This window comes from Aquarana catesbeiana, linkage group LG03 (assembly GCF_042186555.1).
Source record: "Aquarana catesbeiana isolate 2022-GZ linkage group LG03, ASM4218655v1, whole genome shotgun sequence".
Classification (NCBI taxonomy): Eukaryota; Metazoa; Chordata; class Amphibia; order Anura; family Ranidae; genus Aquarana; species Aquarana catesbeiana.
Genome location: NC_133326.1, coordinates 120539912 through 120563238, shown reverse-complemented (window position 1 = coordinate 120563238; position 23327 = coordinate 120539912). Strand labels below are relative to the sequence as shown.

The following is a 23327-nucleotide window of genomic DNA, read 5'->3' as shown; positions in this document are numbered from 1 at the left end:
AGAGGTATTGTACAATTGAAAGTCCGGGAGGCCAATGCCTCCTCGAATTACGGGGGTACACAAGATTTTGTGCTTAAGTCTGGGAGGGTGGTGTTGCCATAGGAACTTGACCGCTAGGGAGCGAAGCGAGAGGAAGAATGCACTGGGTAGGATTATAGGTAATGTTTGAAACAAATAGAGCATTTTAGGTAGAATGTCCTTTTTGAGGACATTCATTCGCCCCCACCATGTAAGCTTGAGATTATGCCAGGATTCTAGATAACATCGAATTTTTGTCAGCTTTGGACTATAATTCAAGGCGTATATGTCTTGTAAGTCCTTAGGGATCTCGGTCCCCAAACGTGGTTGCCAGCGAAAAGGAAATTTTCCTTGAATAAGAGGTACATCTTTCGGTGCCAGAAAAATATTCAGGGCTTCTGTCTTAGCGATGTTTAATCTAAAGTTGCTATGCGCTCCGAAGCGGTCAAGCTCCATCAAAATGGCAGGGATGCTAACTTGCGGCTAAGTGACATAGAGAAGCAAGTCATCTGCGTATAGCGATAATTTGCGGGGGGCTGAGGGTGTGGAAATCCCATGGACAAAGTCATTACAGCGGAGCGCAAACAATAACGGTGATAACGGACATCCCTGCCTTGTGCCGTTTCTTATCCCAAAGGCCTCCGAGGACTCACCATTGGCCGTTACTTTTGCTGAGGGATTTGAGTATAGTGACAGTATTTTGGTCGGTATCCTTGGGCCTAGACCTATTTGATGTAGGGATGCCTGTAAGAAGGGCCAGCTAACTCTGTCAAAAGCTTTCTCTGCGTCACACGCCAATAAGCAAGTGGGGATGTTGTGGTGTTTGGCATATGATATGAGGTATAGGGTTTTTGTGGTGTTATCCCTAGCTTCCCGACCCGGGATAAATCGTACTTGGTTACTATGAATTATGGAAGGAAGCAGGGGAGCTAGACACGTGGCTATAATTTTGGATAAGAGCTTGAGATCGATATTCAATAGGGATATGGGCCTATAATTGCTGTAATGTGGATGGTCTTTTCCAGGTTTGGGTAGTACTACTATCTGGGCTTGGAGGAGTTGTGATGGTAAAGGATGCGTCTCGTCCACTTCCTCAAATGCTTGTGCCATAATCGGGGCTAGTTGTTGCGCAAATGTTTTATAAAACAGGGGAGTATACCCATCTGGGCCTGGACTTTTTCCGTTTTTAAGACCTTTGCTCGTGAGTAAAAAGTCGGAGGAGGTTATAGGTTGTTCCAGAGTATCCACATCTGAAGGGGACACTCTAGGTAATGCCATGTCCTGTATGTATTGGTGAGGGTCCGATGGGGGCAGTGAAGTCTGTGTCTCGGGTGGGGAGAGGTTATAGAGCGAGGAATAGAAATCCTTAAATTCGGAAACAATTTTGGAGTTTTTGTATTTCTTTTGTTGGGATGGGGATATAATGTAGGGAATGTTTTGTCTCTGTTGTCTAGGGTGAATAACCCCAGCTAAATGTTTCCCGCACTTATTAGCTTAGAGTAGGGAGTAGTGACTGTGGCGTCCTTTGTTACAGGCTACCAATGACCTTTCTGTGAAGAGGTGCAGTAGGTCCCTCCTTGCATCAGAGAGTTCAGCTAACGTTTTGGGGTCTAAAGTGCATTTGTGTGTGGTTTCGAGAGAGGCTATTAGGGAGAAGAGGCGATGTATGTCCTCTGTGCGGGCTTTTTTCAGTCTGGAGCCATGTTGAATGAAAATCTCTCATAACACACATTTCAGAGTTTCCATTTATTCATGGCAGATGTCTTGTCTTGTATGTGGGTCTGGACAAAGTCCGTAATGGCTTTAGATACTGCCGCAGTGCACACAGTGTCATTCAGAAGGTTATCGTTCAGTCTCCAAGTATGACGTTGTGCACATTGTGGTAGCCTACCAAGGGTGACGTGTACTGGAGCGTGGTCTGACCATAACCTGCCCTTCGGATCTATGTCAGTATCAAGCACCTCTGGGGTAAAGGATCTGTGGAAGGCCACTGAAACCCCTTTTTGTTCTAGATACAGGATTAGTGCTATGAAAGCATGTAGTAAAGTGTTTGTCTGGAAGTGATGGGACTGTGTCTGAGCGAAAGTGAGTTTCTTGTAATAATAATATTTGCGTTTTGGCTTTGTGGAAATGATGCAGTATCTGCCTGCGTTTTTTGGGTGTATTAAATCCTCGACAATTTAGTGAGGATATCTTAATCTCTAAGGTGGTCGCCATTGTGTGGAGAACGTGAGATAGTGTAACCAATATCTGTGGGTCCTGAGGTGAGAAAGCCTAATATTGAGTTGCTGAGCTGAGCTGAGAGGGGGAGAAGATGGGAGGAAGGCAAAAAGATAAAGAAGGAAAGGTATGAAATGTATGCACTGAAATGCAATGAATGAAATGATGGGACTATGGTGTCCTTTTATGAAACTGAGATCAGCGGCGATCCCGAGTCTCACCGCTGATCTCAGCTCATTACCAGTTTATGAAACTGAGATAATCAGCGGAGAACATGTTCTCCGCTGATTATCTCAGCACAGTGAGAATTTGTAACTGACTTCACAGAAACGGCCAGTTTATGAAGGTGCGATCTCAGCACCTCACTGGCGATCTGTGGCAGAATTCTCACTTTTTGATTCACCATTTCAGAAGTGGAGAATCAGAGTGAGAAGCCTGAAACTGGCTGATATTCTGGAGAAAGCAAAAAGTCTTTTGACTTCTTTCTTTCACCAAACAGTCAGAGCACACCTTCCCCACCATTACACACCCCAAAACCAGCAGGATAGGAATTTATAGTGTGTGTGTGTGTGTGTATATATATATATATATATATATATATATATATATATATATATATATATATATATATATATATATATATATATATATATATATATATATATATATATAGATGGATAGATGGACTCTGGCTGGGTTCACACTTGTGCGATGCGTGAACCAGCGTGATTCCTGTGCGGGCTTTCACATCGCACCTACATTGACATCTGCGCACCACTGCGGATGTCAATGTAAAGTTAATGACACCCCCAGATCATTTCACAGATCGCAGTGCGAACTATGTAATGGTGCAGAAATCGGATCGCATGGGTGTTCACACCCATGCGATCCGATTCCAGTGCGGACCAAATAAAGGGTCCTGTACCATTTTGGTGCAAATGCAATATGATTTAGGGCCAGTTCCCACTGCTGCGGTGTCCGAGATCGGATGTGATTCGCACCGCATTGCAGTGCAAAATCACATCCGATCTCTGTGCGATGCGATTTCAGCCATACAGATAGTATTGCTAAATTTGCATTGCCCTCGGACCAAACTCTTACAGGACCCTTTTTTGGTCCACAGCAGAATCGGATCGCATGGGTGTTCACACCCATGCGATTCGATTACTGTCCGAGTTTGCAGATCGCACTGCGATATGCGAACTGATTTGGGGGTGTTAACTTTTAGGCCCAGTTCACACTTGTGCGATGCCGGACATCGCACAGGCATCGCATGTTATTCGCAGCACACTGCCATTCACATTACATGCGATGTCTGTGCGGTGCGATATCAGCTGTACAGATAGTATGGCTGATATCGCACCGCATTCGGTGCAAACACGCACAGGACCCTTTTTTATGTTCGGACCAGAATCGGATCGCATGTGTGTTCACACATATGCGATCCGATTCATGTCCGAACTGTCAGTTCGCAGTGCGATATGCAAGCTGATCTGGGGGTGTCGTTAACTATGTATTGACACTCCCCAGTGATTCGCATATGGCAGTGTGAACTGACATGCGAGTCGCTGCGATGCGGGAACCCGCAGTGGATTCGCAGTGTTCTCGCTTCGCACCAGTTTATCAATTTTTATGTTTATCTATAATGAAATATATTTTGTTTTAATTTATTAATAAATATTTATACTTGTATACTTTATTAAAATTATTTTTTTAATGATTATAAATGTATTTTGCATTTATATGAATGGTGTATAGCTGCATTACATATGTGCATTACATTCATTTACTATACACCATTCACATTTAAATAGGGACATGTATGATCTTTAAATATTGATAAAAACAATGTTTTTTTTATAATTAGGTTAATGTATATTGTGTAGGGGGAATTTATCTTTATTATTTTATTAATATGTTGGGGAATAATGTGTGCTGATTTGTGTTAAACTTTTGTATTTTATGGTTCCTCATACTGTAATCCCGCTACATCACACGAGATTATAGTGAGAGGAGCCATTCTCAGGAGTTCCCGGCGTTTGTAGATCGCTCTTCAACTCAACATGAGAAGCGATCTACACACTTTCATAAACAGGCACTCAGAGGAGAGCGATCTCCTCTGAGAATGCCTGAGAACTGAAAAGCGGTATTTTACCGCACTTTCATAAAATGACACCTATGTGTAGGTTGAGTGCAAAGTAGATTTGGGAGAGGTGTTTTAGGGAGCAGTACAACAGTTTGGTGTGTTGCTTATGACTGAGTATATTGTAACTGCTAACCCTATTGTGGGGAACGTGTTTGGTCTGGCCAGGGGAGTTCCGCCCCCGTCCTGATTGTGTCTAATTATTATCAAAAATTGCTAACAGCACCGTAATCAAACTGAATCATTGTCATTGTCAATCGAGCTAGATGTGGCATTCACAGGGTCACCAAATATCTAACAGCATGCAAATGATAACACTGATATAAAACAAGAAACTTACAACAAGTGCAAAACATTAGAAACTAACCCTTGAAGACAGCTGTAAAAACTGACGAGTCCATCTCCTCCTCCTTTCTGGGGAGAATGACCGCGTCACTTGCCTCACCCGAGATCCCGGGTCAGAGAGGGAAAAACAAAAGTGAACAAAACCAGAGGAGAAAAGATCAAGTCACGGTTAAAGTAAAAAGATAAGATTCCCACTGGCCGGTGGGAAGGATGGTGCTTCATCCCGCCGGGGATTTGGAAGTGTGGGATCGAGAGCGTTTCTTTTTGGATTGCTTTTCCCATTCAGAGGAGAGAGGGAGGCCTGGGGTTGCTGATCTGAGAGGCCATTCTAGAACCTGGATTTGTGGAAGTTCAAAAGTTTCCAAGAAGTTAGCCAGGTCCCCGAGTGTATGAAAGATAGCCGACTTGCCATCATGGGATGCGTAGAGATGGAAAGGGAACCCCCACCTATATTTGATCTGCTTAGCTTGCAAAGCATCGGTTACCGGTTTCAGGGCTTTCCGCATGAGCAAGGTCTGTCTTGATAAATCTGTCAGAAGCATGACAGGGGTGTCATTGAACAAGATGGAATCCTGGGAGCGAGCTGCCTGCATAATGTCAGATTTCACACTGAAAAAATGTATGCGGCAAATGACATCTCTGGGGAAAGCCGGGTTGGGGTTGCGGGGTCCCAGGGATCTGTGGATCCTGTCTATTTCAAGTGGTGTCTCTTTAGGCTTGTTCAGCAACTGATTAAACATGGTGGTGGCCGCTAGGGATGAGCCAAACACCCCCCGGTTCAGTTCACACCAGAACCTGCTAACGGACTGAAAGTTCGCGCAAACTTTGGAACCCCATTAAAGTCTATGGGACTTGAACGTTCGAAATCAAAAGTGCTAATTTTAAAGGCTAAAATGCAAGTTATTGTCCTAGAAAGGGTTTGGGGACCCGGGTCCTGCCCCAGGGGGCATGTATCAATGCAAAAAAAAGTTTTAAAAATGGCCGTTTTTTTCGGGAGCAGTGATTTTAATGATGCTTAAAGTGAAAAAAAAAAAAAAAAGTGAAATATTCCTTTAAATATCATACCTGGGGGGGTGTCGTGTGTTTCCCGTGCTTAGAACAGTCCCTGCACAAAATGACATTTTTAAAGGAATAAAAGCCATTTAAAACTGCTTGCTGCTTTAATGTAATGTCGGGTCCTGGCAATATGGATGAAAATCAGTGAGACAAACGGCATGGATACCCCCCCCCCCCCCAATCCATTACCAGGCCCTTTGGGTCTTGTATGGATATTAAGGGGAACCCCGCACCCAAATTAAAAAAAGGAAAGGCGTGGGGCCTCCAGGCCCTATATACTCTGAACAGCAGTATACAGGCGGTACAAACAAGACAGGGACTGTAGGTTTGTTGTTAAGTAGAATCTGTTTGTAATTTTGAACTGGTACATTTTTAAAGTTTAGCTCCAGCCCTATGGCATGCCCTATATACTCTGCAGAAATTGGGGCCTCAGGTGTTGGTATTGCCAAAACACTATAAGCCCTCAGTTACTCCTGGTGGGCGCAGGAATGGGCCCTGCTGTGAAATATTAGACCAAGAATTGTAATTACATGCCATTGTTGAACAGTGGTAGAAAAATTGGGCCTTTGGTAGTGGTGCTGGTGCCACAATACTGTAAGTCCTCAAAGTTACTCTTGATGGGTACTGGAACGGGCCCTGCTGTGAAATATTATATCAAAAATTGTAATTACATGTCCCTGTTGAACAGGGGCAGAAAAATTGGGCCTTAGCCACTGCTGCCACAACACTTCAACCCCTCACAGATGCTATAGTTGGAGCACAGGAATGAGCCCTGCTGTAAAGTATTGCATCAAAAATTGTCATTATAGGCCCCTGTTAAACAGGGGCTGAAAAATTGGGCCTCGGCCACTGGTGGAGGTGCCCAGAACCAAAAATGTTCTTACAAGCTATCAGCATAAAAATTGAGGAGGAAGAGGATTGTCACTCAGCATAACAGGATAGTCACTCAGCATCAGCATAGGCAGTCTTGAAGGGATTTCACATTAAAAAAAAAATCAATCGGTTATATCAGCATCAGGTGCTTGGTAGCTGGTGATCCAAGACTGATTCATTTTTATGAAGGTCAGCCGATTCGGTGGACAGGCACACCCTGTGATCGGTTACAAAGCCTCCAGCAGCACTGAATGTGCATTCCGAATGAACGCTGGATGCAGGACAGGCCAGTAGCTCAATTGCATACTGTGCAAGCTCTGGCCAGTGATCCATCCTCAAGACTCAATAACCCAGAGGATTTTTGGTGGGAAAGGTGTCCAGGTCTGATCTTGCCCCTAGGTAATCCTGCACCATGTGAATCGGACACTGGCGATGGTTGCTGGAACCGACCAGAGCTTGGGGTTGCAGACCAAAAAATTGTCTGAACGCATCGGTCAGACAGCCACCTTCTCCACTGCTCCTTCTGTGACTGACCGAAGCCTTAGCAACACGTTGTTCAGGAGGACCAGGAAATTGTAACCTCCCAGGCTCTGGAAACACATTGCACAAACCTTTCTGCAAGGCCTCCCAAAGATGTTTCATCCTCTGCTCCCTCTGCGACGGCAAGATAAGGTCCACAACCTTACCCTTGTAATGTGGATCAGGGAGGGTTGCCAGCCAGTAATCAACCCTCCCCTTGATACCATGAATGCGAGGATCCTTCCGCAGGTTTTGCAGGATCAGGGAGGCCATGCAGCATAGGTTTGCTGAGGCATTCGGTCCAGAGTCCTCTGGGTCACTAAGGACGACATGATCCCCAGCCACGTACAAGTCCATGGGTTTCTTCGGACTGTAAATGATCCCTTAAAGACTGCTGCTGATGCTGAGTGCCAGGCTCCGCCTCTATGCTGACACAATCCTCCTCGTCCTCTTCCTGTGTGATCAGCGGGCACGCTGGAACACTGTCTGGATAAAGGGGGCCTTGAGAGGTAAGGAAGTCCTCCTCTTCCTCCCTCTGTTCTGCCTCAAGTGCCCTGTCCATTATTCCACGCAGCGTGTGCTCCAACAGGTGGACAAGAGGGACAGTGTCACTGATGCATGCACTGTCACTGCTCACCATCCTCGTGGCCTCAAATGGTGACAGGACAGTGCATGCATCCCTGCTCATAGCCCACTGGCGTGGGGGAAAAAAACCAAGGTCCCCTGACCCTGTCCTGGTGCCATAGTCGCATAGGTACTCATTGATGGCCCTCTGCTGCGTGTGCAGCCGCTGCAGCATGGTTGAGTTCCACCTGGTGGGCATGTCACAGATTAGGCGGTTCTTGGGCAGGTTAAATTCCATCTGGAGGTCAGCCAGCAACTGGCATTATATGACCTGCGGAAATGCACACAGACTTTCCTGGCATGCCTCAGGACATCCTGTAAGCCCGGGTACCTGTCCAAGAACCGCTGCACCACCAAGTTAAGGACGTGAGCCAAACAGGGCACATGGGTCAGTTGTTCCTGTCGGAGGGCGGAGAGGAGGTTGGTGCCATTGTTGCAAACCACCATACCTGGCTTAAGCTGGCATGGCGTCAACCACCACTGAACCTGCCCCTGCAGAGCTGACAGAATCTCTGCCCCAGTGTGGCTCCTGTCTCCCAAGCACACCAGCTCAAGCACCGCATGGCATCTTTTTGCCTGCGTGCTTGCGTAGCCCCTTGAACGCCTACGGATCACCGCTGGTTCCGAGGACAAATCAGCACAGGAAGAGGCCATGGAGGAAGAAGAAGAGGAGGGCATGGAGGAGAGAGGTGTGGCAGAATCACCACTAGTAGAATTTTGGAGGCGTGGTGGCGGAACAACCTCCAACACTACTGAACCCTGTCCTGCATCACTCCCAGCTGCCAGAAGAGTCACCCAGTGCACGGTGAAAGATGGGTAACGTCTGTGTCCATGCCTGCTGGACCATGAGTCAGCGGTAATATGCACCTTACCGCTGACCGCCCTGTCCAGCGAGGCCAAGACATTGCCTTCCACATGCCAGTAGAGAGCTGGAATCACCTTCCGTGAGAAAAAGTGGCGTTTGGGAACCTGCCATTGAGGAATCGCACATTCCACAAACTCACGGAAGGGGGCAGAGTCTACCAACTGAAAAGGCAGCAGCTGAAGTGCTAGCAATTTAGCCAAGCTAGCATTCAACCGCTAGGCATGTGGATGGCTGGGAACTAATTTCTTTCAGCGGTGCAGCAGCTAGCGCAGGGAAATTTGCCTGGTACAATCTGACGTCGGTGTACCGATAGCAGATTGCCTGCAAGTACTAGGCTGTGACACACCTAATTCTGCACCTTCATTCCTCTCAGTGCAGGTTTCAGAGAGGACTAAAGGTATAGTGAGGTTGGAGATCCCAGCTGATGAGAAGCAAGGAGAGGTCCGCTTTGTTCTTTGGTGTGGGTCTTTTAGGTACTCTTGCCAACGAACTGCATGGCAGGTCGACATATGTCTGGTCTCAGCATGTGGTGCCCAAGCGGGTGATGTTTTGGTCACGCGAGATACGCTTGAGACATATGTTGCAAAAAGCAGTGGTGGGATCTGATGCATTCGTCTCAAAAAAGGCCCACACCAAAGAACTTTTGGAATAACGCACAGACAACAGCGCCGTGCACATGCGGAGCTCTGCACTGTGATGCAGTCGGTGTGCTGCCCTTAAGCTGGCCCCTGGAGGGCATCCAACCTCTTTGAAGATGTGCCTCCTCCTCCTCCTTTCTCCTATCAGGCACCCACATGGAGTCAGTGACCTCATCATCCCCTCCCTCCTCATCACTGGAGCAAACCTGGCAGTATGCTGCAGCTGGGGGAACATGACTGCCAGATTGCTGTTCTTCTTGGGAACCCTCTCTCTGTGGGCTCATGTTACTGCCCTCCTCTAGCTGGATACCATCATCGGAGCCTTCAAAACGCTGGGCATCCTCCTGGAGCATGTACCCAACACTGTGGTCAAACAGTTCGGGGGACACCTCAGGAGGACATGGTGGGGCTAGGGAAGGAGTGACTGATGCCATTGAGCCAAGGGAAGATTCCGCGTTGGCAGCTGCTTTGCCAGACTAAGTACCCTGAGCCTGGGTGAGAGAGGATGAGGACGGCTTGGTCATCCACTCTACCACGTCTTCCTCATGTTGTGGCTCAACACGGCCAGCTGCTGAAAAAAAGGTCAAGAATATCCCACGGCCACGTGCTGATGAGGATGCACCATCTCCACGACCAGCACTGTTGACTCTAGACACAGAGCCTGCTTCCCTCTTTTATTGGCTTGTGACTGTCTGCCTCTCCTTGTTGGCCTTCCAGACATACTAATGGCCTGCACTGAGATGTAGCTACACAAACCTGGGATGTATGTATCTATATATGTGTGTGTGTGTGTGTGTATGTATATATATATATATATATTTTGAAACTGCAGCTAGCAGAATCAACTGCCTGTAGTATTATTGGTTTGAGAACACCAGCAATTTTCTTCAGGTAGCTTTAGGTGTACACTGTACAGAGGACACAGTACACTAACTGTAAATACTGCAGCTGCCTGCCTGTGGTACTAATAGGATCAGAAGAACACCAGAAATTTAATTTAAACTGAATACAGTGTGTGTGTGTGTGTGTGTGTGTGTGTGTATGTGTATATATATATATATATATATATATATATAATACACTGTAAGTGCAGCTAACTGACTCGCCTGCCTACTCTATCTAACTTAAATCAAATGACACTGTCTCTGTCTATCTCTCCGCCGCCGCAACACACTACACAAGGCCGCCATGCAGGTAGCCTTATATAGTGTGGGCATGTACTAAACCCCCTGAGCCATAATTGGCCAATGGCCAAGTACGGCTCTATGTACAGACGGCGCTGTGATTGGCCAAGCATGCGGGTCATAGTGCATGCTTGGCCAGTCATCAGCCAGCAATGCATTGCGATACCGCAGTGAATTATGGGCTGTGATGCGCCACTCTAATTTGGCGCGAACGGCCCATAACGTTCGCAATCTGACGAACGGTCGAACAGGCGATGTTCGAGTCGAACATGGGTTCGACTCGAAGCTCATCCCTAGTGGCCGCCATTGCTAAATCTTTATTTTCCACTGACTCTGGCAATCCGCGGATGCGGATATTGTTGTGACGGCTTCTGTTCTCTTGGTCGCCCAGACCATAAAACAGTTGTTGGATTTGGTTAGTATGCTTCTGCAAAATGTGCTCATGCTCTGAGATTCTGACGGCTGATTCCCCTACTGTGGACTCAATATCTTCTATGCGGTGGCCTATATCTTTACGGAGGTCAATGATCTCCTTCCTTTCAATGTCCTGCTTTGTGGCGAGGGCCTTAATGTAGGCCTCCATGTCCCCGCTTCCCCCTGTCTGTGATGAGGAGGAGAGGGACTTCTAGATTGCGAGGAACTTCTTGGGCGGCGGTGGGCTTCTGATTCTGGGGACCGGGGTGAGTGAGGGGAGTGTGCGGCCTGTACCTTGGAGGAAGTGTGTGCTGCCGCCAAGCGGGTCGCCGAGCATCTTGGAGGCTGGCGCGGCCTTGTCGTCCGGTCCCTCATGGGGAAATAGTTGCAGATTTCCCCGGATTTCTGGGTCCCTGAGGTGCGGGGGGGGGGTTACTGCAGCCTCTCCTACTCATATGGGAGGCCCATGGATGCTCTGTCGGCGGTGCTGTGTGCCGATTGTAGGACGGGAGCGGGAGCCGAGCTATCAGGCTTCCTTCCTCTCCATGCGCCAAGCCACGCCCCGTATGAACATTATATCAGCAAAAATCTCCCCCTAAAAAAAAGAAATTGATCACTAACCTGCATGCTTATCTCCTAACCATAAATTTCCCCAGTACAAATTTGCCCCTGCTGCAATCTCCCCTCCCAGCACAAATCTTTGCCCTCCATCCCCCAACACAAATCCTCTACCCCTCAAATGCCCCCCCCCCCGAGTGCACATTCTCTCCCCCCCCCCCCTCCTAGCACAAACCTCCCCTCCTAGAACAAATCGCCCCCCCAACAAAAATCCCCCCTCCTAGCACAAACCTCCCCTCCTAGAACAAATCGCCGCCCCCCAACAAAAATCCCCCCCTCCTAGCACAAACCTCCCCTCCTAGAACAAATCGCCGCCCCCCAACAAAAATCCCCCCTCCTAGCACAAACCTCCCCTCTTAGAACAAATCGCCTCCCCTCCTAGCACAAACCTCCCCTCCTAGAACAAGTCGCCCCCCCCCCCCAACAAAAATCTCCCCTCCTAGCACAAACCTCCCCTCCTAGAACAAGTCGCCCCCCCCCAACAAAAATCTCCCCTCCTAGCACAAACCTCCCCTCCTAGAACAAATCACCACCCCTCCTAGAACAAATCGCCCTCCTAGAACAAATCGCCCCCCCCCAACAAAAATCCCCTCCTAGAACAAATCGCCGCCCCTCCTAGCACAAACCTCCCCTCCTAGAACAAATCGCCCCCCAACAAAAATCTCCCCTCCTAGAACAAATCGCCCCCACCAACAAAAATCTCCCCTCCTAGAACAAATCGCGCCCCCCCCAACAAAAATCTCCCCTCCTAGCACAAACCTCCCCTCCTAGAACAAATCCCCCCCAACAAAAATCCCCCCCTCCTAGCACAAACCTCCCCTCCTAGAACAAATCGCCGCCCCCCAACAAAAATCCCCCCTCCTAGCACAAACCTCCCCTCCTAGCACAAACCTCCCCTCCTAGAACAAGTCGCCCCCCCAACAAAAATCTCCCCTCCTAGAACAAATCGCCGCCCCTCCTAGCACAAACCTCCCCTCCTAGAACAAATCGCCCCCCAACAAAAATCTCCCCTCCTAGAACAAATCGCCCCCACCAACAAAAATCCCCCCTCCTAGCACAAACCTCCCCTCCTAGAATAAATCGCCGCCCCCCCAACAAAAATCCCCCCCTCCTAGCACAAACCTCCCCTCCTAGAACAAATCGCCGCCCCCCAACAAAAATCCTCCCCTCCTAGCACAAACCTCCCCTCCTAGCACAAACCTCCCCTCCTAGAACAAGTCGCCCCCCCCCAACAAAAATCTCCCCTCCTAGCACAAACCTCCCCTCCTAGAACAAATCACCACCCCTCCTAGAACAAATCGCCCCCACCAACAAAAATCCCCTCCTAGAACAAATCGCCGCCCCTCCTAGCACAAACCTCCCCTCCTAGAACAAATCGCCCCCCAACAAAAATCTCCCCTCCTAGAACAAATCGCCCCCACCAACAAAAATCCCCCCCTCCTAGCACAAACCTCCCCTCCTAGAACAAATCGCCCTCCTAGAACAAATCGCCCCCACCAACAAAAATCCCCTCCTAGAACAAATCGCCTCCCCTCCTAGAACAAATCGCCCCCCAACAAAAATCTCCCCTCCTAGAACAAATCGCCCCCACCAACAAAAATCCCCCCTCCTAGCACAAACCTCCCTTCCTAGAATAAATCGCCGCCCCCCCAACAAATCGCCCCCCCCAACAAAAATCTCCCCTCCTAGCACAAACCTCCCCTCCTAGAACAAATCCTCCCCCCCCAACAAAAATCCCCCCTCCTAGCACAATTCTCCTTTCCCCTTCACCATATCAACTCTTCTAGTAGGGGCCCCTCCCAAATCGCACAAATCCCTCCAAATCACCAGTCCTAGCATTTCTTACCCCCCTCCCGCCCCCCTAAATTGCCCCTCCCAACACAAATCCTCTCCCCATCAACGGGAAAAGATGTTGGGGCTGTTCAATTGATTTCTGATTTTATTGGATAATAAAATTAAAGTGTGCATGACCACCATAAAGAAGATTGTATAGTGTATGGCCACCACAAGGACGATTGTATAGATCCGATTGTATAGTGTATGACCATTATAAGTGAAGGTTGTACAGATCAGATTGTATAGTGTATGACCATTATAAGTGAAGGTTGTACAGATCAGATTGTATAGTGTATGACCATTATAAGTGAAGGTTGTACAGATCAGATTGTATAGTGTATGGCCATTATAAGTGATATTTTTTTAATTGCATGAATAATTCTCAGGACATTTTTAATGAGGCCATACACAGGACAAGTTTTCACTTCTTTTTCTGGACACAAGACATTGTGAGCTCAGCGATCCATAGTTAGGATGGGGAGTCCTATCAGAAGCGGTTCCGGTGCTCCCCCCACACCGGGGACCCTCCCCTCCTCTCCCCGTACACTGCGGGAGACCACAGGGCCGGTGACGTCACCAGAAAGCTATGGAGGGGGCGGGGCCGTCTCTTTGAAGTTCCTCGGTGCACGCGACTCCAAAGGGCGTATCAGTAGTAGCGCTCGTCCTGGGGAAAAGGGAGGTGCGCGCGCTTAAGGTAGTGGTGGGCGTGGCCTGTAGCGCGCCGCCCTGTGTGATGCGGCTTCGGGGTCGCGCGGGGGCTACGTGAGCGCGCAGTGTGCTCGGGTCTCCGCTTTGCGCCGCGGTCAGTGTGGGCTGCAGTCGGTGAGAGAGGGAGAGCCGGGGCTGTGGTGCGGGTGTAACTGTCCCAGGGATGCTGAGGAGCCGGACTCGGTGAGGAGATGGCGGCTTGGGGCCCCCCGCGGTCTCCTGTCCGTATGACCCGGGTGCTGCTGTTCGTGGGCTCCATCCTTCTCATCTCCGGGCAGGAGCCGGCTGGAGCCGCGAGGACTGCAGGTGAGTGTGTGAGCGGGCCCCGGGGGGAGGGGGGGACAATGTCACCGGGGAGCACAAAGACCAATCCCGGGGGAAACCGACTGATCGCCTGTGATTTCTCATCTCCATCATTATCGGCTCTTCTTATTGTCGGGGCTCCCCGGGGGGTGTGCGGCGGATTGTTCTCGGTGTAGTAGACGGTGCAATGTCACCGCCGATCGGTGCGATCTCTGACTACTGCCCGGATCCGGGATCATATCGCCTTCTCTATCGTTCCTTATGTCTCTCTGCTCTACTTGTTGACGGCTTTACCTTCTAGTCTCCATGGCACATCCTTCCCGACAGATCTTCATTCCCTCCTCATGTCCCGATAGTCCAGATCTGCCTTGCTGTAGCTCTTTATTTTATGTCACGATAGTCCTGACCTTTTTCTAAGTTTGTATATTCTGTGTCATGATAGTTCAGACCTTTTTGTAGGTTTGTATTTTATATCAGTCCAGACCTTTCCTGTAATTTTTGTATTTTATGTCACAATAGTCATGACCTTTTTGTAGGATTTTTATTTTTTATCCCGACAGTCCAGACCTGCTTGTAGGCACTATCCCGACAGTCCAGACCTGCTTGTAGGCTCTATCCCGACAGTCCAGACCTGCTTGTAGGCTCTATCCCGACAGTCCAGACCTGCTTGTAGGCTCTATCCCGACAGTCCAGACCTGCTTGTAGGCTCTATCCCGACAGTCCAGACCTGCTTGTAGGCTCTATCCCGACAGTCCAGACCTGCTTGTAGGCTCTATCCCGACAGTCCAGACCTGCTTGTAGGCTCTATCCCGACAGTCCAGACCTGCTTGTAGGCTCTATCCCGACAGTCCAGACCTGCTTGTAGGCACTATCCCGACAGTCCAGACCTGCTTGTAGGCACTATCCCGACAGTCCAGACCTGCTTGTAGGCACTATCCCGACAGTCCAGACCTGCTTGTAGGCACTATCCCGACAGTCCAGACCTGCTTGTAGGCACTATCCCGACAGTCCAGACCTGCTTGTAGGCACTATCCCGACAGTCCAGACCTGCTTGTAGGCACTATCCCGACAGTCCAGACCTGCTTGTAGGCACTATCCCGACAGTCCAGACCTGCTTGTAGGCACTATCCCGACAGTCCAGACCTGCTTGTAGGCACTATCCCGACAGTCCAGACCTGCTTGTAGGCACTATCCCGACAGTCCAGACCTGCTTGTAGGCACTATCCCGACAGTCCAGACCTGCTTGTAGGCACTATCCCGACAGTCCAGACCTGCTTGTAGGCACTATCCCGACAGTCCAGACCTGCTTGTAGGCACTATCCCGACAGTCCAGACCTGCTTGTAGGCACTATCCCGACAGTCCAGACCTGCTTGTAGGCACTATCCCGACAGTCCAGACCTGCTTGTAGGCTCTATCCCGACAGTCCAGACCTGCTTGTAGGCTCGTATTTTATATTAACAAGGTCCAGGCCTAGGTCTTTAGGTTATATCCCGACAGTCCAGACCTGCTTGTAGGCTCGTATTTTATATTAACAAGGTCCAGGCCTAGGTCTTTAGGTTATATCCCGACAGTCCAGACCTTTTTGAAGTTTTTTCATCTGGCTGACTCAGCCCTGTACACCCTCCAGCCCCCTGCGTATGTTGCTCCCCTTGTGTTCTAGCACAGCAGAAGAACATACATATGTTCACAATTATCTCTACGTCAGGTTTGTAAGGAGATTGTCAAAACTGAACAACAGCAGAAAATGTGTGTATGTGATCCATCCATATTTGTTTGTCAGGCGCTGCATCCTGTTTATTGTTTTCTGTTTATATATGTCAAAACATAATTTGGCAATGTATATTTTTATTGCCTGGCCATACCAATGGACGGTTTTAGCGTTCCCTTAAACTGATCCTTTGTATGGTTTTGTTCCTTAGTTAGGATGGAAAGTTTGGAATTCATCTGACCTGAAATGTTGAAGGATTGTAGCTGCTGATGGAGGTTTCCCTTCCAGACTCTATGGTTTGTGCATAGAAGTACAAAGAGGGATCTGAAATGTGCTGGATGTGAAGTAGTCTTGTGTCGTGTGTGCGGCTCCGATATTTGTTAATACATGATTGTGCTTTTTTAACATGCAAATGGTTTTCTTAAGGCACTGATGTGTAAATATTTTACTGAAGTACATATTTAATTATTCATGCTCCATTTTCATATTTGTGCAGTAATTTCTCATATTTGCTGAGTAGCCGCTCGGAATGCTGATTAGGATGTATACAAATGCAGCGTTATGTACATCTCCACACTCGGTTAACAAAGGTTTAACCAGGAGACACGGAATTGGGGACAGTACACAAAGTATTGGATACCATTTTATGTTATTTTTTTGTGTTCTCTATCTGTAGAATCTGGTAAATAATCAGATGTTTTAAGGTGGAGGCTCTGCAGACAGGTATCCGTGTTCTTCTATGCCATCTCCTGCTCAGTCCTACTAGCTGGGATGCAACAGAAATGCCCCCAATTTGAGTGAACATTTTGGGATCAGACCCGATCCCTACCATTATATTCTAGATCTACAGAATGTAGATTGCAACTCCTTTTTTTTTTTTTTTTTTTCACTTTTTTTTTTTTTTTTTTGCATAATTTTGGAATTATGTGGGAAGTAAAGCTACAGAGATGTGCTCAGGTGTATGTGTTTTAGACCAGGTTGACTCCTTGTTCCTTTGTGTATTGAGCTCATGCACAGGTAGTGGTGAATCCCCCCCCCCCCCCCCCCCCCCTTCCTTCCTTCTTCTTGTGCTGGTAGTTCCTCTTCTCTCCTGTGCTTGAATGAAGCTGAGATAGAGATGTTGGGTTGTCTGTTAACGTGACAGCCTTAGGCTTTATCTGTGTAGTACCATAAGGTTGCTGAAGAAGTGGCATCTCCATTGGTTACACTTGAGCACGTTTTTGTAGTTTGTTTTTTTTTTTTTTTTTTTTTTTTTTTTTGTTTTCTGTATGCCATCTATTGACTACCTCCTCACACAGCTGTGTGATGTCACCTTTTCATTAAATACACCCTGTAGATATGTTTAAAGTAAGGTGAGACCATATACTTCTGATAACGTAGGCAGTCTTTCTTGTATGTAACATCTGGCAGCCAATCAACTTAAAACGTCAGCACTCCTACTCCTTGTCAAAAGCTGCTGTTTGCCATATTGATAATGAATGGTTACCATGGCAACCTTGCATCCTTTACATTTTTTTTTTTTTTTTTTTTTCATTTGGTGTTTTACTGATATTGGTATGATTTCCTTATGTACATGACCAGGACCTGTGCCTTCACCCAGGTGCTTCTCTTTTACAGAATCAGAGAATGTTTCACATAAGTAGACTGTCCTTTTTTAAATTGGGGAATTAGTAGTAATGATAAAATTTATATACGTCAGATGAAAACAATAGAGCAAGAGCGTCCTGGTCCCATTTATACCTGGAGGAGAGGACTTCAGGAGCAGACATATTGGCTTTTTTTTAATACAGCCAGATTAATGATCCGTGATCATTTTTATAGCTCCATAATAAATGTATCTAGTGCAACGCTTTATAGGGCCCTGATTGCAGTGAAATGTATTAATTTCCGTACAGCGTTATACTGTGGCTACTGCTGTCTGCTTTGGTTCCTGCAGATTTTGGTTTCTCCTTGGGATTCAAAGGAAACAAACTAACAACTGCTTATCTGGCTCTGTGCAGTTTGTTTTAACCATACTGCTTGGGCCAAGGAGCAGATGCACCCTGAAAGCCTGTCCTGAAAATGTTACTGTTGCGGTAATGCTGATCAGTGTATCAGAATGTGTCAGAATACAATGGCACAGCGTAGAGGATTTCTTCATCCACCTTGCTTGTGTGGAAATCCTCCTCCTTCTTTTTTTTTTTTTTCCATTCAGCCTACTACAGGCTGAACGAAGAAAAGTGTATGTGTATACCCAGCTTTAAGTGAATTTTGGGTGAATCCTGATGAACTGACCACAATTCGATCCATGGGTGATTTTGTCTGCACCACTCCACCTGCTATTCTTTAAACTAAACATCCAAAGGATCTGGATGGAAAATTGTTGGCCAAACAGTGACTGCAGCTACTGTGAGTATTCTGACAGCTGTGGCTGCCTACTGATAGAATACAATAGCCAGCAATGGGAGATTTGTCCATGCCAACTGTTTAGCGTGAAGATGAGAGAAATTGAAAAGTGTATGGATAGACTTAGTGCCGGTTCACACTACCGCGACTTGGGATCCGACTTGTCAGACCTCAAGTCGCTTGACATCTGAAAGTCCATGTAAGTGAATGAGAGCCGTCTATATGTACGCTACTGAAGTCGCTCCGACTTCAGAAAAGGTCCCTGTACTACTTCAAGGCGACTTGTAGGCGACTTGTACCCATTGATTTCAATGGAAGTCGCCTACAAGTCGGATCATGGTCTATAGTGAAGCGACTTCACAGGAAGAGAAGATGTTTTTTTCAAGCAAACCCCTCCCTCCCCCAGAGCGGATTGTAGTTTGATTGGCCACTGGAAAGTCGCCTGTCTTGGAGGCGACTTGAAGTCGCCTTGTAAGTCGCCCCAAGTCGCGCTGAAGTCGCGCTGAAGTCGCGCTGAAGTCGCCTTGCTAAGTCGCGCTGTAAGTCGTGTTGCCCCTGTGTGAACCAGCGCTTAGGCTGACCATAGACAATTCGATTCTCAGGCTGGTGAATTCAGCAGCAACCCCTCCCTGCTGGGAGAATACAATGGCTCAGTGGGAGGGATTCCCCTTTCAGCACTGTCTGTGTCGATGGAGGAATCGTGTATGTATGTGTATGTGTGTGTGTATATAGATATATGTATGTATATGTGTGTGTATGTATATGTATGTATATATATATATATATATATATATATATATATATATATATATATATATATATATATATATATATATATATATATATATATATATTTTATTATATTATTATTTTTTTTTTTTTTTAAAGGAAATCTCATCAATGGCTTGCTTAACAAGTAGCGGTTAAATGAAAGGGGAGAAGCAGACCCCATTCATTAGATTAGAAGGATATGTTTCTACTCTAAAACTATACTGTACTATAAAACTACCCGTGTGGTTTTAAGAAATAAATGAGCTCTGTGCATAAGAGTTCAATTAAAAAAAAAAAAAAAAAAAAAAAATGGAAGACCTTCTCCAGGAAGTGCAAGTGCAAATATTAGGAAGTTTAGGGTCCATGGGAGTGTAGTCAGCCTCCCCGGATTTAAGTGGAAAATCGACCCCCAGATTAAGCAGGATGGTAATGTGAATGGTAGAGAGACACAGGCTGAACTCAGAGGGTCAAGGTATGTCAGTGTCTGATCACACCATGTGTTACTTTTTTTTTTTTTTTTTTGATTGACAGTGGGCTCAAAGGAAGAAGACCTTCTTTTTTAATGTTTTGACAAATTTGCCCATGGCTGTAGAATATAGCCATGGGCTAACAGAAACCTGAACTAAGAAAGCATGTAAGCTGCCATAGCAGACCCCATCATCTGTATATACTATAGGGTGTCCCAAAAGTTTCCATACATTGTTACTTTCTTCCTAACTCATATTTAACATTTGTATTAAAAATATTATGTAACATATTGTAAATCATATTTTGTAAATAAGGGTACATTTTGGCTACAATTTCCAATTTTCCCGATTTTTGTCAGGGTCACTGTCTACTATAATTGCTCACATTTAGTGCACAGTCATGGGAAAGTATATTGGCACACCACAGAATGTCAATGTGCTTTATTTGATTTGTGATTTTTTTTTTTTTTTTTTCCTACAGATATTTCTATGCCACCGACAATTCACATGGTTTGACATTCGGCCTGTGTGTACTAGGCTTTAGAAATGTTTGAAGCTGTAGTTAACTATTTTATGTAAGACCTCCATCACTGTTTGCACTTGTAAAAACTCTGCAAATCCAATTTCAGCTATATGCTAATGAAAGGGTTTAGAATTTCTAGATTGTACACCTAGATATTATTATATGCCGACTTAAATGTAGAAATCCAAAAAGCGAAGATGTGGCTGTCATGTTTTTAAATGGTTGTAATTTTTGGTGCCTCTGAACAAAGTCATCAGCGGTTGTTTGACATATTCTTAATTGCAGTTTGAGTTGAGCTGTGGACTGAGAAATCCCAGCAATCATCAGCTGACAGACAAGCTGCCCAACAGGGACCCAAGCTGGTATTTTTTTTTTTTTTTTACCTGAAACTGAAAATTGCTTGTTATCAGTCATCAAAACTGCTCAGGAATTCTGTTTTCATTTACAAGTTAGATGTGAAGTAGTTCTAGTGCAAAGACATTATCAGGGAGAAATACATATATTTGAATATCATATGCATTTGTATTTCAGTGTTTTACATACTATGTAGTATAGTAAACTGCTCTCCTCCTCAATCCAGCAGTGGACTGTTCCTGATTTCTTCATGTCCAGAGCAGGTCTATGGGAGTGATGTCAGGAACAGTCCACCGCACAAGACCAGTAAACCACGAGGGGCGCTGGAACCGGGACTGGTCTTGTGTTTTGAGGATTAGGTGAGTATATCTCTGCTCTCCAATCCCCTTTACCAGGGATCGCCAAACTTTCGAAACAAAGGGCCAGTTTACTGTCCTTCAGATTTTAGGGGGACCAGACTGTGGCCAATGGAAGTAGCAAATTGCCTGACATCAGTAGGCGTAAACCATGCAATAGGCTTGATGGTCAATGGGAGTCGAAAAAATTGTATTGTTAAAGTGGTGTTCCGGCTGAAATTATACTTTTTAAAAAAAAATACCCCTATAATACACAAGCTTAATGTATTCTAGTAAAGTTAGTCTGTAAACTAAGGTCTGTTTTGTTAGTTTATAGCAGTAGTTTGTTATTTTATAAACTTACAGCAGGCCGTGGCCATTTTAAGTGTGGGCATCTGAAGCCAGACTGTATTTCTTCCTGGATCTCATCCTTGCAGATCTCACACATGCTCAGTGCAGCACAAGCAGTGTAATAGGTTTCAGGTCAGGTTTCCATAGCAACGGCAGTGTCAGAGGAAGTTGCCCCTTCCCAGAAGGCATTGCAAACAGGAAATGATGCGATGGGCCATGGCCAGGGAGGAGGAAGTGAAAAATGAATACAGCAGATATACAGTAGGTGCTGAGAAAAAAAATAAAAAAATATCCAATTCGTTTACAGTGCACAGTTTAGTGAGGGATGCTGAAGAGTTGTAAAAGTGGGTGGAACTCCACTTTAATGTCGGTGGCAGGAATAGTGCCCCAAGGGCTGGATAAAGGCAAGCAAAGGGCCACATCCAGGATGCAGTTTGGAGAGACCTGCCCTAGACAAAAACGAGCAGTTAACCCATGCAGTGCAGGCACAGCCCCAGTGAATGGGGGGGGGGGTAATTACGCCTTAGTAGTACTCCCTAGACTGGACAGGTACTGTTTGTGCCCTTCTGCTTTAGGATTTGGCTTGTGTGCCCTGAAAATACAGACAGTCCCTGGGTTACAAACAAGATGGGGTCTGTAGGTTTGTTCTTAAGTTGAATTTGTTTGTAAGTTGGAACAGGTACATTTTAGTAGTTTCAGCCAAAAAAATAATTTTTAATAAGTTTTTTTTGAAAAGCATAGGGAACTGTTAACACCCCTGTACCATTTTGTTTTGCTGCCTGTGCCCCTGTTCAGAAGATTTCATCTCATTTCTGTCCCAATGACAGTTCGATTTTGAAAAATTTGGGTTGTTGTGGAAACAAAAATTTGTGATAATGTTCAGTGGAGACCCCACCTTCCCATGATAACTCTTATGCCCCATACACATGATCAGAAATTCCATCAGAAAAATCTTGGATGGTTTTTCCGACGGAATTCCGCTCAAGCTTGGCTTGCATACACACGGTCACAAGCTCTCTGAACTTTCGACCGTCAAGAACGCGGTGACGTACAACACTATGACGAGCCAAGAAAATGAAGTTCAATGCTTCCGAGCATGCGTCGAATTGTTTCCGAGCATGCGTGATTTTTTTTTTTTTTTTTTTTTTTACGTGTCTGAATTGCATACAGATGAACGCATTTTCGGATAGGAACTTTTTCCCACCAAAAAATAGAGAATATGCACCCTATCTTTTGCTGGCTGGAATTCTGCCAGCAAAAGTCCGATGGAACATACACACGGTCGGAATTTCTGACCAAAAGCTCACATCTGACTTTTGCTGGTGGAATTTCTGTTCGTGTGTATGGGGCATTACAGGAGTGAATTTTCCTTCCTAGGGGTAGATTTCCTCTGACTTCCTGTTGTCTGTCTCTGTAAGTAGGAGTTGGGTATTTGTAACCTGGGGACCGCCTGTACTCATTATTATGTCTGCTTATAAAGGACGGGTGCTGCTTTACTGGAACAATGGCCGGGTATAGGAAAGTAAGTCCTAATAACCTTTTTATAGATTTCTAATTTATTTTCTTACTAGTAAAACCCGCCCAGGCCTTCACAAAGGATATCGTGCAATGGTAGATTGTACCTGGACAACGACCACCTTCCTAGGGCTATGGGCACTCTAACCCAGTAAATGTGATCATTTATCTTCTAGATCCTGTTATAACTGACATCACTGATGCGTGTTTTTCTGCTCACAGCCTAACAATTTGCCTGGAAATGTGTTTTTGCTGATTATGTGTAAAGCAGCTGGGTAGTTTAATAAAATGAACGACAGTAGACAGAAATGGGCTCCTTTCTGCATAATAACCTATAGAGACTTGCCTCGTAGCATATTTGGGAAAGACAGAGAACATAAAATCTGTTTAGGAATATCGGTATTTCCATTAAGGTATCATTTGATGGAAGCGGTTTGTTGATGGATAACATAGCAACATCATTTCCTTTTTTTCTTTCTTGCTGTTCAGCTTAATACCGTCTAGTACTGTTTAACACACTCTGACTGAGGCAAGGTTAAGCTGACAGCCATGT

The 23327-nt window shown here is 46.2% G+C and overlaps 1 protein-coding gene across 10 annotated transcripts in view; it reads left to right on the top strand.

Moving 5' to 3' along the window:
* The first annotated feature begins 14039 nt into the window (after positions 1-14039).
* Positions 14040-23327, top strand: part of NEO1 (neogenin 1) — a 244330-nt gene continuing 235042 nt past the window's right edge. For 8 of the 10 annotated variants that reach the window (XM_073619090.1, XM_073619094.1, XM_073619087.1 and 5 more), the window contains exon 1: positions 14040-14367. In XM_073619090.1, coding sequence (XP_073475191.1) covers positions 14253-14367 — 115 coding nt within the window. In that variant the 5' untranslated portion in view covers positions 14040-14252. The remainder of the gene's footprint in view (positions 14368-23327) is intronic. The other 2 variants (XM_073619092.1, XM_073619089.1) reach the window with 1 other exon arrangement.